Here is a 16,177-nt window from a genome sequence, read left to right on the forward strand (position 1 = left end):
TTTTTTACAACTTTAACTTAACTTTATTTTTTCTGCAATTTGAAGCTGCATTTCCAGTAGTCTTTTTATATATTATTTGAATAACAGTTGTAACACTTTACTTAAAGCTCCAGTTTATGACACAGCTCTTTCCTTTGTTGATTTTTGACTTTTTCAGTTTTGGCATTTCTGTGGATCATCTTCTGGACTTGTCTCCTTTTCCAGGACTGCACAGCCCTCTATTGCTTATTTACAGTCAGCTTCTGTTAACACTTCTGTTTTTGTAAGTTTTATTAACATTACTTTTAAATCATTTTGACTGTGAATTGATGTCCTTGGATTGGTTCTTCTCTGCTGTTCCTTTTGCCATTCCACTGGCATGTGTTTAGGTTTAATGAGGATAATTAAAATGTTTTAAGTGTGAACCAGAAAATGTAAAAGAGAACACTGAAATGAATGTTCAGATACTAGTATAGCTGAATAGAGGAATTAAACTGACTAAAATAGGTAATTCCTCAGCTGACTGTATATTTGTACTGAATATAGAAAATTATATTAATTGAAATTATATTAAAATAGAAAATCTATTTTATTAACTGTACGAAGATTGTTTTATAATCATGGGAGGGTTTCTGATGTAAAGTTCTCATACTGATATGGGTTAATCGACAGTTGCTCAAAATTAACCAAAAGGTAGCACATTAAGACTTACCCTGTCATTCAAGGAAATCCTGTTAAACACATTTACTACCCCATGCAATATATTACATATGCAAATTTACAGCGTCTTGACAGTATTTTTACGCATTTTTTTATTTAGTTTGTCCTACTGTATGAATATGTTATATGGGTGTGGAGTGAGACCACTTTATCCTGCAAGATTACCAATACACACTGAATTTATCTCAAGGATTTTGTAGTTTTGTTGTAGATATTTTCATACTGAATTCTATAACTGAATACTGAATGAAGATCACGTCATGTTCTATTTCAGTCAACCAAAGAGTTGAGTTGAGTTTGTTCCACTGCTCCCATTTATCTGAAAGTTGACAAGTCTGTGAAAAAACCACTCCTCTAATGCTGTTTTTCTTTTTCTGGAACAAGCAGCAGAAGAAAGAAGTGGAGGAAGGAAATCTCTCAGACAGACCCCCAGCACAGAGATAGATATCACTGTCACAGTCCTTCCAGAGAGCCAAAGATCTCCAGGTAGCTTATATAGTGGTGAAAGTAATGTTTCTGTCATGAATGAAGTCGGTTCTTCAGCATTACGTCATGATAAAGTTTTGTATTGGTTATCATACAAAATCAGCACACTGATTACTAGACATGGGAACTGAGAACTGTTTTTTGTAGCAAACCGGTTCCCAGTAGTCCAGTTCATTGTGATTGTTAGTCTGCCTGCCTATCAATACTTATTGGCTCCAGTTTTACTCTTTCAGAAAAGATGTCCTCTCAAGTAAGATTGAGGCTGTTGCCAAGAGCCAGGTGTATGTTCGACGAACCCATTAAGGTGAAGGTGGAAGGGTTGAGGTCCAGACAGGCGGTCACTATGAGAGCCAGATTAACTGATGAGAAGGGAGTGGTGTTCAGCTCCTCTGCCACCTACAGGGCTGATGGCAGTGGGGAGGTCGACCTGAACAGAGATCCCTCACTTGGTGGGACCTACGTTGGAGTAGAACCTATGGGTCTCATGTGGTCCATGAGGCCAGACACCATGCACAAATTGTTTCAAAAGACAAAGTCTCTGGAGCCTCAGTTGGTGAATTTTTCTGTGCACGAGGAGGAAGGCAGGATACTGGCAGAAGAGACAAATGAGAGGGTTCTGATTGGAGATGGGGTCAGTCGGGTTCCTGTCAAAGAGGGGAACATTAGTGGAGTCCTGTTCACTCCTCCAGGTACTGCAGTTGTTCCAAGCTTTCTCTCTTTATTTTAATTAAATGACAGCCCGATGAGTGTTTCTGAACAAATACAATTGTAATGGTCCTGGGTCTTTGACCCAATGTTTTGGGTTTCTTGTGGATTTATGATTGTTTCCTTTGCTGTAAGAAATGATTTTAGCTTTTTACAGTGTAGTCCTGAGTTTAGTTCTTTTTACCCTGAGTTTATCTTTAATCCTGGTTCATAATTTCTTGTTTGTTATTGTTAGGTTCCTTTTTCCTCCTTGTCTTGTCCCTTATTTACCTATCGTTTCAGTAGTCTCTCTTTATCCCTTCTGTCTTTGTCAAGTTTATGTGTATTGGTCTTTGTCTCTATGTTTGTTTCCTCATCTCTGTGATATATCTTCCTCTGTCCATCACTCGAGCTCACTCTCTTTTAGCTCTGTCATGTCTGCTGTCATCAAGTTGTGTGACGTAGGCTATGTCTCAGTTCAGGGGATGCATCCTTTGGAGGCCGCATTTGCAGGCCGATTACATCACAGCGCAATGAAGGCTGTCCCAAATCGAAGGCTTTTTCCAAATGTGGCCGACAAATGCATCCTTCATTTCCCCGAATTTGAAGGATGGGTTGGGTGTATCCTTCGTGGCCTAACCTATCCCAGAATTCATAGCGCATAACAGCAAGTTCCCATTTCCAACAATGGTGGCACCTGTGTAGCTGTAATATTATTACTATCAGGTGGCGGGGGAGGACGCTGGACAGATCTGGTGCACCTAAACGCGTGGTGAGGGTGTGCTGGGAACGACTAGCAGAGGCCCCAGTCCGCGAGATCTTCAACGCACACCTCCGGCAGAGCTTCAACAGCATTCCGAGGGAGGCGGGGGACATTGAGTCCGAATGGACCATGTTCAGCGTCTCCATTGCCGAAGCTGCTGCATTGAGCTGCGGCCGCTAGGTGGTTGGTGCCTGCCGTGGTGGTAATCCCCGAACCAAATGGTGGACACCAGAGGTGAAGGGAGCCACCAGGCTGAAGAAGGAGTCCTATCGGGCTTGGTTAGCCTGTGGGACTCCGGAGGCAGCCGACAGGTATCGACAGGCCAAGCGGAATGCGGCTCGGGCAGTGGCTGAAGCAAAAACTCGGGTGTGGGAGGAGTTCGGAGAGGCCATGGAAAAAGACTTTCGGAGTGCCTCGAAGAGGTTCTGGCAAACCGTCAGGCGTCTCAGGAGGGGAAAGCGGTGCTCTACCTGCACTGTGTATAATGCTGGCGGAGCGCTGCTGACGTCGACTGAGAAAATTGTCAGGCGGTGGAAGGAATACTTCGAGGACCTCCTTAATCCCACTGACGCGTCTTCCGAGGAGGAAGCAGAGTCTGGGGATGAGGGGAATGACCCGCCAATTTCCGGGGGCGAGGTCACCGAGGCAGTTAAACAACTCCTTGGTGGCAGAGCCCCTGGTGTTGATGAGGTCCGCCCCGAGTTCCTGAAGGCTCTGGACGTTGTAGGGCTGTCCTGGTTGACACGCCTCTGCAATGTTGCGTGGAGATCAGGGGCAGTACCCGTGGACTGGCAGACCGGGGTGGTGGTCCCCATCTTTAAGAAGGGGGACCGGAGGGTGTGTTCCAACTACAGGGGGATCACACTCCTCAGCCTCCCCGGGAAAGTCTATGCCAGGGTGCTGGAAAGGAGAGTTTGTCCGCTAGTCGAACCTCGGATACAGGAGGAACAATGCGGTTTTCGTCCTGGTCGCGGAACACTGGACCAGCTCTTCATCCTCTCGAGGATACTTGAGGGTGCATGGGAGTTTGCCCAACCAGTCTACATGTGTTTTGTGGACTTGGAGAAGGCATTCGACCGTGTCCCTCGGGGTGTCCTGTGGGAGGTGTTGCGGGAGTATGGGGTGTCTGGCCCATTGCTACGGGCCATTCGATCCCTATACAACCGTTGCAAGAGCTTGATTCGCATTGCCAGCAATAAGCCGGACTTGTTCCCGGTGGGTGATGGGCTCCGCCAGGGCTGCCCTTTGTCACCGGTTCTGTTCATAATTTTTATGGACAGGATTTCTAGGCGCAGCCAAGTGGCGGAGGGCTTTCACTTTGGTGGCCACAGAATCTCATCTCTGATCTTTGCGGATGATGTGGTTCTGTTGGATTCATCGGGTGAGGGCCTCCAGCTCGCACTGGAGCGGTTCGCAGCCGAGTGTGAAGCAGCGGGAATGAAGATCAGCACCTCCAAATCTGAGGCCATGGTTCTCAGCAGGAAAAGGGTGGAGTGCCCACTCCGGGTCGGGGATGAGTTCCTGCCCCAAGTGGAGGAGTTCAAGTATCTTGGGGTCTTGTTCGCGAGTGATGGGAGAAGGGAGCCGGAGATCGACAGACGGATTGGGGCTGCAGCTGCAGTAATGCAGACGCTGCAAGAGGGAGCTGAGTGTAAAAGCGAAGCTCTCAATTTACCGGTCGATCTACGTCCCTACCCTCAGCTATGGCCACGAGCTGTGGGTAGTGACCGAAAGAACAAGATCGCGGATACAAGCGGCGGACATGAGCTTCCTCCGAAGGGTGGCTGGCCTCTCCCTTAGAGACAGGGTGAGAAGTTCGGCCATCTGGGAGGGGCTCAGAGTAGAGCCGCTGCTGCTCCACATCGAAAGGAGCCAGCTGAGGTGGTTTGGGCATCTGACAAGGATGCCCCCTGGGCGCCTCCTGGGTGAGGTGTTCCAGGCATGTCCCACCGGGAGGAGGCCCCGGGGCAGACCCAGGACACGCTGGAGAGATTATATCTCTCGGCTGGCCTGGGAACACCTTGGTGTTCCCCCGGATAAGCTGGAGGAGGTGGCTGGGGAGAGGGAGGTCTGGGCCTCTTTGCTTAGGCTGCTGCCCCTGCGACCCGGCCTCGGATAAAGCAGATGAAGATGGATGGATGGATGGATGGACTCTTTGCAATACTGTATTAATTAAATTAGTATTTATAACATTTTTATAATAATATAAAAATAATTTTCAAATGGGGCAATGGCAGAGGAGCACGGCTAAAGAGTTTGAAATATTACTCTTTCTGGGTCACAAAATAAACTTTTAACATATTTTCAAGCGAGAACTTCAAATATCTGCTCGGTTTATCAAGACATCACATATTTGCAAAAGTGCTCCAATGTTTTCAGAGACGTCTGTTACCCACCAGCTCGATAGCTGACGAGGTGGTCAAGGCTCACTAGAGCCGGCGAGAACACTGAACTCCCAGCACAATCGTTTCAGACCCTGTGTCTTCTGCTACTCAGGTTAAACATGATATATAAGTCAGTTAGATAACTTAATGTTATTGTTTGGCTTTTTTCAGTATTTTATTTGTTCCCAAGTAAATCTGTTCGGCTGAGATTAACGTTACAGTTTTCATACAGCTGAATAAACGTCAAACAGAAAACTGATTAAATAGAAGTTTGAGATGGTAGAGAATTTACTCTAATATCATTGTTATATTTTATATAGCAAGGAGCAGACTGCTGAGTTTATTAAGCTTCACCAAGACAGCAGTGGCACAAATCTGAAGGCTAGACCATCCCACTTCACAGCCTCGCACTTCCGGCCTTCTCAGTCTTCAGAGGACCCGGCCCACGTAGACCATGAAGGCCGGGTCCTCCAAAGGATGCAGCCCCTGAATTGAGACACAGCTGTAGTCGCATCTCAATGTGTTTTCAGTTGTATTTAGATAGTCATTGTCTCATGTGCTTGGTGTTCAGTTTTGCATCCACTGTCTAATCATTTAGATTATGCCCAGTGTTGTTTCCCAGGTGTTCCCGCTTGTTATCCTGTGTATTTAGGTCCTCAGTTTCCTTTGTTCGTTGTCACGTCATCAGTTTTCATTTCAGTCCATCTGTCAACTTGTTTAAAGTTCAAAGGGTGTCAAGCTTTTATTCAGTTATGGCTGTAACTGCTGTCTTTCTATTGTTCTTTTATTTAGTCACACAATAAAGTGACAGAGATTAGAGCTTAAGGAAAACTAGAAATTAAAAATGAAAAAGGTTTTTTTTTTCATTGACAAAAGAAAATTTTGTGTCTACTATGTTCCAGGAGAAGGTCTGTTTCCCGCTGTCTTGGATATATCTACATTGAGATCTGAGACAAGAGCCAGTCTACTGGCTAACAAAGGCTTTGTCGTCCTCTCTATATGTGTGATCGAAGCCAAATCTGAAATTATGCAAAAGATTCATCTGGACCACTTTAAGGAAGCAATGGATTTCTTAAAACAGCAACCTAAGGTGAGTTATTTTAATGAGCACTCGTAAGGACTGAAGAAGTTTTGCCTTTTCCAGAAACATGTATTTGTTTCTTTTTTGTGGACCCTGAAATTCAGCTGCTGGATTCCTCCAGCTAATAGGGTCCCCAATGCTCTTAATAAGGAAAAAATAAAATAAAACGGTCACATTCTGAGAACATTTCTCATTTTCTTTTGTTTAGAGATTTGGATAAGTGAATTAGTTTCTCCAAACAGAAAGCTGCAGCCAGCCCAGCACAGAACCCAAATATGGAGAATTGGTCTGGCTAAGCTAACAATAAAATCAACCTACCTGTTTCTCAAAATCTCAGTAATTATTTGCTATAATCTTGTTAGGTGAACTTAAAATATGAACAATTTCATTTTTTCTACAAAAATCAAGTTTACTACAGTAGATCAGCTTAATTGGTATCTAAAAGGATAAAATCAAGGTACATAGCAAAAATAACTATGAACTTTATTGTTTTATTTAATTAAATATGATAATTTAAAGAATATCACATACAAAATATATTATTGTGAATGTTTGACTCTTTTATTTCTAAATGAACCCTTTCATCCATAGTGGTCACTACAGTGAACAGCTATTCAAAGGCAGTTTTCTTGTATTTGTGTCAGTGTTGTTGGTATACTTGCACATAAACCACTACATTGGACACTGATGTGTCACTCCATACCCTGCCACCCACTGGTTGTTTAATGTTACTATAGATATATGACTGTCATGCATGAATTATGACAACCTCAATCAGGATTTTTTCTCAAATATTTGTATTAATTTTTTTATGCCTAAAGATGAATAGAAACACTCAAGAAAAAAAATCCTGATTGAGATTGTCATAATTAATTCATGAAAGGGTTAATTTTGCCATCAAAGGTTTGTCTTCACTAGCAATAATGCCTTATCCATTTCATTTGCAGGGATGATGAATGGTCACACTCTCAAAGTGCATAAAAGGTTTAACAAATGAAGTCAGTCCTAAGCTCGAAGTGTTTCTATAAATTTTATCAGCTTTAGTTTGTGTTATTTCACAGGTGGGCAGTAAAGGAGTTGGCATAGTAGCAAGATCAAAGGCAGCAGACCTTGCACTCTCACTTGCTACCTTTGTGCCAGGTGTCGAGGCTGCAGTATGCATCAATGGCTGCAGTGCCAATGTGGCGATTCCTCTCTATTACAAGAAACATAAGATTCTCTCACCATTAGGGTGTGACTGCAGTAAGTTGGTTCCCACTGAGTCAGGTGCCAGTATTGGAAAGTATGTTTGTGAAGACCCGCTAGCAGAGAAGAACAAGGGCAGCCTCATCCCCATTGAACGAGCAAAGGCTCATTTCCTCTTTGTGGCTGGAGAGGATGACCTCTGCATGGACAGCAAGGCATACATGGACCAGATGGTGGAGCGACTGAAGCGTCATGGAAAGGAGAACTTTGAGAGTGTGTCTTACCCTGGAGCTGGACACTTGCTGGAGCCACCTTATGAACCCTTCTGCCCTTCTTCTGCACATGGATTTTTTAGGTATTTAATCTCATGGGGAGGTGAACCCAAGGCACACGCAGCAGCTGAGGTCCACCTGTGGAAGAAGATCCAGGAGTTCTTCAGAACTCACCTGAGTTGTGATGCTGGACAGACTAAAACCAAGTTATAAAAGAAAAAAATAATTATAAAAACTGAGTAACCCTCCTCTTGTGTTAGCTTTCTGTTATCATCTCTTATGTTAACGGGTCAGTTTTGACCCGTGAATTAAATCAGTTATAAAATACACTAAAAACAATAAGTGATCATCCAATTTGTTTCTCATCTTTTGGTTATCATGTTAGGCTTCCTTATCCATGAAAATGTTGGTTTTAATGCTTTTGGTGTGGGCCTGTGGGTCTTTTTTTGTCACTATACCCCTCGATTTCAATTGAAAAAAATTGTAAAATTAACCTCAAGAGAATCATATTAATAAATAAAAGGTTTTTGTGTTACCTGACTATTACTGAGGGGTATAGGACACATAAATAAATCTGTTTTATTGATTTTTTTCATTTTAAGATTAATTACTAAAATGACATCTATGGTGTTACGGGTCAATTTCGACCCATAGATATTTACATCAAGAAAAGACAAAAAAAAATTGTTGTTTTTTAGCAGTAGACCTTTAATATAAACTGAAAAAAAGAAAAAGTCCACTCCTCCTTTCTTTTGGTTATAGTCGTGGGTAATTGTGGGCTTTTTATCACTTCCCAATGATACAGCTACATCTTTGTGAAGTTTCCTTTGTGAAGTTCTTGTCCGAGGTCATATCTGGTAAAAAATAAAATAAAATATTATAGCTGATATTGTGATCCTGCAGTCATATCGAGGACCACACATTTTCATTGTTTCTTCTCAGGGGTGCCACTCACAGCTTTGACTGTGAAAATCTGTACATTCCAGCCATAGTTGGTTTTTGCATCACAGGCTTCCCAGATTTTTCTGCCGTATTTTCCTGGCTTACTGGGTATGTATTGCCGGTAGGGGCATTTTCCTCGAAAAGTGGACGAGACGTTCATCCACTGTCACCTCTGGCCCTGGGATGAACATCAGGGGAAGAAGCTGCACCCATCTCTCCCAGACATCCCTGATGGGAGCAAGCTTGTCAGACCTTGGTTTGGTCTCTCTGTTGTCAAATCTGAGGACTCCTGAATCAAAATGATATCAAATGTGTGAAGTGACATCGTTGCCCAGAAAATGATCAGATGTGTCTGTGTCTTCTGGATGATAGTCCACATTGTCTTCCTCCTAGAAACCTGCCCATCTGAATCTCTATGCTGCTCTGTGTCCTCTCCTTCATTTTCACCAAAAATATGATGCAGAACTTGGCTCACTGTGAATCTTCTTCTCATTTTTGTATGCTGCAAATTGTAAATGTGCACTCTGGAAGTCAAATGGCCACTCAAATGAGTGAATTCTTGACATGTCCCATCTTTATTTTGTTTTGTTTTTGTGCAGGTATACTGCAAAAAACACGCAAAATAAGAATCCCCTAAAGCTCATATGATTAGGAGAGGAGCTTGCTGTCAATGTTTTAGCTGACAGTGCACTTATAATTTCAGTTTTGGCTTTAATTATTGCTTTATACTCATAATATTATACCTGGGTCGAAACCGACCCTAACAACACAAAGGTCATAATTTCAACTAGGGCATTTTATAATTTAGTGAAAAGATTTTTTTTTGTTTTATTTTGTAGAAATAGAGGTTCCTGACAAAGTCAAAAAGCCTTGATACAATAAACAAATGTTTGTGATTTGTTTTATGCATTTGAAATTTAAAATGGGTCGGTGCCGACCCTAACACGAGAGGAAGGGTAACAGAAAAATAAATAACATCAAATTAATTTAGGACAACTTGTTAAAAATGTGTGATTCGTAGAAGAGCCGTGATTTGTATGAGTATCTTCCCACTTATCTTTCAAGCTTCACTGTTTCTCTGTGTTTGCCTCAGTTTGTCCCTCCCTCAGCTGTCAATTTGTTTGTTCCTTCACTAAGTATCCTCACGTCTCTTCCTGTTGTTGTTGTTAACGGTTTTATTCTTCACAGACTTTTGTTTGGACTTCTCTGGAGCATCATTTGTAGATTTGTCTGCTTTCCCTGTGCACTATTCTTGAAAGCAGGTTCAACAAGCTCCGAGTCCAACAATTAACTCCGAGTTACTTAACTCAGCATTAATTCTGTTTACTCTGCATCTGACTTAGGGGCGATTTTAGCCCAGTTTTGGAGGTGCTTCAGCACCCCCAAAATGAATCAAAGCACCCCCAAAGATATCTTACTTTTTTTGAAAATATTTGCTGTTTGTGGGACACACTACTAAAAGTATAAAAAGCATACAGTACTTGATTGAGATGGAACATTTTAACAACAAAAGTATAGATAACCCCTCCCCCCTCCCAAAATGGTTTGTTCCAGCTCGGCTCTCTCCTACTCGCTTTAGCGCCGTTGCTGCCAGAGCGATGGTGGCTGAGACGCAGCGGAGCAGAGGTGGAAGTGCCTGGCTTAAAACAGGACATATTAGCTGCATTTAACTTTCAGTTACTCTTTATATAGTTAGGTAGGAGTCAGACCATGTTTCTTTTTAACTGAAAAACATTACACCAGGTAACCTGCTGTGTTGAAAATAGGGCTGCCACGATTAGTCGACTAGTCACGATTACGTCGACTATCAAAATCATCGACGACTGATTTAATAGTCAACGCGTCGTTTGAAGCTTTGTAAAATCACAAAAGACGCAGGAACAAGTAGTAGGATTTAAGAGTGTAATAACAGACTGAAACAGAAGATGGCAGCACTGCATGTACAAGGATGCCAGCTGCCGTTAAACCCCGAAGAAGAAGAAGGAGCTGTGTCCCAGAATTCATAGCGCAGTCCAGCTCAGTTTCCAACAATGGCGGCAGCTAGTTAGTTTTAATATTACTCTTATTATTCTTTCTGGGTCACAAAATAAACGTTTAGCATATTTTCAGGCGAGAATGTAGCTGTGTAAACCTCAAATATCTGCTCAGTTTATCAAGACACCACATATTTTCAAAAGCGCTCCGACGTTTTCAGAGACGTCTGTTACCCACTAGCTTGATAGCTAGCCGGGGGCAAGGCTCTCTAGAGCCCGTGAGAACACCGGACTCCGGCAAATCGCTTTCACACCCACTGCAGTCTTTCGCTACTCAGGTTAAACATATATAAGTCACTTAGATAACTTAAAAATGTTATTGTTTGGCTTTTTTTTAGTATTTTATTTGTTCCTGAGTAAATCGGTTAGGCTAAGATTAAAGTTATAGTTTTTACACAGCTGAATAAACGTCAAGCAGACAACTGATTATCAGAAGTGTGAGATGCTCGAGAATATACTCCGGTGTCCCGTTATATTTTAGATAACAAGGAGTTTATTAAACTTCACCAAAACAATCTGCAAATTTCATTCAAATTTAATAAACTATCATCTTGTCTTTATTTTTAGTTAGCACATACCTTAAACACTTAGAACTGTAAGCTAATGATAGTTATATTAGAGCAGATGCATGCTGGTGCAATAAGCTGTACGCTGTACATCCAATGGATGCATGATCTGATTAGTCGACTAATTGCAAAAATAATCGGTGACTAGTCGACTATCAAAATAATCGTTTGTGGCAGCCCTAGTTGAAAATGTGTTTTCTGACGATGTTTGCTCTGTAGTAAAATTAGCGATATTTGACTGCCCTGTTGATCTCATTGAAATGTATACAGCCTATTTAAAATCTAAAACTTAACATTGTCCGTAGCCTGCTGTTGTTACCACTGTCCTGTTTGAAATGTAATGAGAGAAACTGGTTATTTTGCCATACGTGCATGTGCTGATATTGAACCCAAGGTACTAACTAGCTAACTGACTGGATGCCCATTAACCTTATAACTCCTGTTGTGTGTGTGTGTGTGTGTGTGTGTGTGTGTGTGTGTGTGTGTGTGTGTGTGTGTGTGTGTGTGTGTACAGATTGTCAGTCCAAAGAGGGAGAGAGGAAAGAGGGGAACATGAGGACAAAGTACAAGATCAGGGAGTACCAGGTAAGAAAACAGACAGGGAGTACTAACAGGCAAAACAGTAACTGTTTAACTGGCAAAGAAAAAGAAAGACAAACAACTAATTTTACTCATACAATCTGGAAGTTGTGTTCTCCCTATATTAAAGCTGCTACACAGAATCTGCAAAACAAACTGGGTTGTCAGCCCTGGCACTGCATTACCATATTGAGCTTCAGTCAGAGGAAGTCACGGTTGCCAAAGACTTTATAAAGCTCAAGAGTGAGGCTGGTGCCATTCCAGATATGTTAACATTGTACAATCTTCTGGATAATCAGATCTTCCCCAAACTGAAAACTATTATTCAGGTTGCCGAAACAAACCCAGTTAGCAGCTATAGCTGTGAAAGGTCTTTTAGTGTCTTGAGTCAGCTCCATACCTGGCTGAGAAGGACCATGGGTCAAAGCAGACTCCAGCACCTGGCTGTGATGTCAGTTGAGGAAGAGATGCATGAGAGACTTGACCACCAAAATGTGATAGACAGATTTACCAACCTCAAGGTGAGGCGACATAGGTTAAAGGAAAAGAAAAAATCTGCAGAGCCATAGTAGTATCTGCAGTAAAGATCTTTTCATACATTGTATATATTGTACCAAAGGCCAAGTGTCTCCATTTTCTAATAATATTTTGTATATTTCAAGGACTCTTCTATTTTTGGAGTGTATTTTGTATGTATCTGTATTGTATTATACAGACACTTTAGAAGTGAATCTCTGTCCAAAAAATGCACACAGTTTACTTTTTACTCACTATGAGCATCATTTATCATTTTCCCCCAGTAATTAAGGTTAGGATATGTATTTTTTTTAAATTCCAATCCATTCTTCTTTGGCAGCATTTTAATAACCTTGATCAGATTTGATGGTTTTGTTACAGACTTTTCAAAAAAGTGTTTTGCTATTCTTTCAAAAATGTGGGGATTAAATTGTGTTAAAATGTACAAAACAGTGATGTCATGTTTTGTGACGAGGACCCAGGCACAGAGAGACTTGATGAATTTAAGAAACTTATGATTTAATAAAGAAATTTGCAGACTTGCACAGAGAGGGTAAAATTATGATGACTGATAATGGAGATGAAGAGAACAGACGATGAGGACAGGGAGGAACGGGGGTTTAAATGCACCAAGGAGGCAGTCAGACAGAACTCGGGACAACTGGAGGCATGACTGAGAACCTTCACAGACATAAATTATTGGTGTATCCTTGGTTGAGTCATCAGAAGGTTTGAAGTCCATCAGCTAGGGAACCTGCTTACCATGTGCAGACAGAACCCAGGTCAGGTCTTCAGATACACGGGCCTGTATAATAAACACACTTGTCAATAGAAAATTGTACTTAGTAGTCAGTATAATCTTTTAATAATATAAGTTTGCATATGGTAGTGATAGGATGTGCGATCCTTAATAGTCTGCAAAGGCTTTGTGTGCATTCCAGAGTGCTCTGGCATTCACACCCACATCCTGGGAGCATGGGAGAGGTCTCTTGACAACACTAGTTGTATCCAGGTAGTAGTTAAATACTTTCTGCAATATGATTTTTTTTTAAAGTCCTTTGCTTCAAAAATGTTAAAACATTAAAATTAATTTCTTTGTTTAAAAGACATCCAGTTTAAGGTCAGGTTTATATATACATATAGCAGATTTCCAACAGTCCATGCTGCACAAAGTGCTAACAATGTAAAATGCCACTAAAATGAATAAAATGCACAACAATGATGAAGGAAAATCTAAAATAGAAAAAATACAGTGCCACTAAATATATTTTATTTAAGAAAGAAAATTCAGCAATTGTTGCAAGAAGACCTAGAATTTCGATTATCTTAAGTCTAAATCTGTCAGAGGCACATATAAGACTTTAGACTCTAGAAACATGTTTGATTTGCAGAAACAGATAAAAGGAATCAGCTTTCCTGACCTTCTGTTCCTACAGTATAATGGTTAAAATCATGAAGGCCAAAATAAGTAAATATTCAGAATTGAAGACATTTGTCCTCATTCTTACTATCACACTTCCTTATCATTTTCTTGCTTTCCTTGCTTCCATCATCATCACATCTAACAACTTCTTGCTCACTATCTGCATCACAAACATACCATATATAAGAATGAAGAATATTGGTCTGATCTTAAGCTGCTTAAAGCCTCATGCCACTTTCCACCTTTAATGGCACAAACCACATCAGGGTGGGAGGTGTGGGATGTGGGGTTTGTAGGCTAAAAAGGAGCTGATGGTCAATCTCAGTCAGTGACAGAGCTGTAATTTGACAGTGTGACATGGAATGATAGGATGTCCCTGGCACAGCAACTTTTGTCATGTTGACCTGGCTGCACTCACCCTCTTTCTAATGAAGTGAAGAAGATCACTTACTGGTATCTCTCAACTGGCATGTCCCTGGCACAGCAACTTTTGTCATGTTGACCTGGCTGCACTCACCCTCTTTCTAATGGTGTGAAGAAGATCACTTACTGGTATCTCTCAACTTCACCTACAAGTGCAGGCTCTTTTCAAAAATAATGAAAAAAACAAAAACCTGAGTGTTTTGTACCATTGTACGATCAATGTAAGCTGAATAAATCTGGCCAAAGAGGTTCCTGTTGTTGTTATTATATATAATATATATATATATATATATATATAATGTGTTAAGCCAACACATTGCCAGTCTCCCTCATTGCATTGTTCCTTTTGTTCTTCCAATTTTCTTCTTCCAATCATAAGGCTCTAATGACAGTTGTTTTCTGATGACATATGAGAAATACGTGAGTCACAGCTTCTTTATTTGTCCTTCCAGTCACATTGCTGGCTTGATTTCATCCATGATCTATTAACTGATCTTACTCTTGACCATTCCTATTTCATTGCTTTGCACGTAGAAGTTGGTGCAATTTTAGTTTTCATTAGTTCACTTTCACTGTGTGTAAACTTCACCTTTCACTCTTGCTGCTTTCCTTTGCCCACAAATCACACCTATTAGTGAGTTAATCAATAACAGGTGCTGTTGTTGAGTGATGCTGATTTTGTTTTGTAACCATGGTTTGAACTTGTTATTAACTTGGTTATTATTATGTCCTCGAAATATAAAATTTTGGAAACAGACATGGAAAAATATAAATAGATGATCCAAAATGCTTTACAGGCTTACAGGCATTCAATTTCAAAGCGTGGCAAGTAGTAATATCGATACACTATTCCCTCTGCCACCTAACCCACCCCACCCCTTATCCTCTCAGCCCCATTTGATAAACAGCACTTCAACTGTAAGAGTGATCCGGTGAAGCTAAAAATCCCTCTCAATAAATAAGAGCACTACTGAGGGCAGTTATGTGTCTTGGACTTCAACTGTGATCAAGTTTGTTTCATGACTTAACCCCCGAGGAAGCTTTCTGGCTGTTTTTCTATCTTTGTTTTTTTTACAACTTTAACTTAACTTTTAATTTTTCTGCATTTTGAAGCTGCATTTCCAGTAGTCTTTTTATATATTATTTGAATAACAGTGGTAACACTTTACTTAAAGCTCCAGTTTATGACACAGCTCTTTCCTTTGTTGATTTTTGACTTTTTCAGTTTTGGCATTTCTGTGGATCATCTTCTGGACTTGTCTCCTTTTCCAGGACTGCACAGCCCTCTATTGCTTATTTACAGTCAGCTTCTGTTAACACTTCTGTTTTTGTAAGTTTTATTAACATTACTTTTAAATCATTTTGACTGTGAATTGATGTCCTTGGATTGGTTCTTCTCTGCTGTTCCTTTTGCCATTCCACTGGCATGTGTTTAGGTTTAATGAGGATAATTAAAATGTTTTAAGTGTGAACCAGAAAATGTAAAAGAGAACACTGAAATGAATGTTCAGATACTAGTATAGCTGAATAGAGGAATTAAACTGACTAAAATAGGTAATTCCTCAGCTGACTGTATATTTGTACTGAATATAGAAAATTATATTAATTGAAATTATATTAAAATAGAAAATCTATTTTATTAACTGTACGAAGATTGTTTTATAATCATGGGAGGGTTTCTGATGTAAAGTTCTCATACTGATATGGGTTAATCGACAGTTGCTCAAAATTAACCAAAAGGTAGCACATTAAGACTTACCCTGTCATTCAAGGAAATCCTGTTAAACACATTTACTACCCCATGCAATATATTACATATGCAAATTTACAGCGTCTTGACAGTATTTTTACGCATTTTTTAATTTAGTTTGTCCCACTGTATGAATATGTTATATGGGTGTGGAGTGAGACCACTTTATCCTGCAAGATTACCAATACACACTGAATTTATCTCAAGGATTTTGTAGTTTTGTTGTAGATATTTTCATACTGAATTCTATAACTGAATACTGAATGAAGATCACGTCATGTTCTATTTCAGTCAACCAAAGAGTTGAGTTCAGTTTGTTCCACTGCTCCCATTTATCTGAAAGTTGACATGTCTGTGAAAAAACCACTCCTCTAATGCTGTTTTTCTTTTT

At 40.6% G+C, this 16,177-nt stretch overlaps 1 protein-coding gene across 5 annotated transcripts in view; it reads left to right on the forward strand.

Moving 5' to 3' along the window:
• Positions 1–16,177, forward strand: part of LOC148103660 (acyl-coenzyme A thioesterase 2, mitochondrial-like) — a 139,268-nt gene that overhangs the window by 116,615 nt on the left and 6,476 nt on the right. For 3 of the 5 annotated variants that reach the window (XM_087832702.1, XM_087832715.1, XM_087832729.1), the window contains 3 exons: positions 158–262; positions 1,084–1,185; positions 11,610–11,680. In XM_087832702.1, the coding sequence (XP_087688828.1) occupies positions 158–262; positions 1,084–1,185; positions 11,610–11,680 (278 nt within the window). Of the gene's footprint in view, positions 1–157; positions 263–1,083; positions 1,186–1,418; positions 1,875–5,918; positions 6,107–7,158; positions 8,111–11,609; positions 11,681–16,177 lie in introns of those variants that run through there. The other 2 variants (XM_087832722.1, XM_087832712.1) reach the window with 2 other exon arrangements.

This window comes from Neolamprologus brichardi, chromosome 3 (genome assembly GCF_056152115.1).
Source record: "Neolamprologus brichardi isolate AB-2024 chromosome 3, ASM5615211v1, whole genome shotgun sequence".
NCBI classification, from domain to species: Eukaryota; Metazoa; Chordata; class Actinopteri; order Cichliformes; family Cichlidae; genus Neolamprologus; species Neolamprologus brichardi.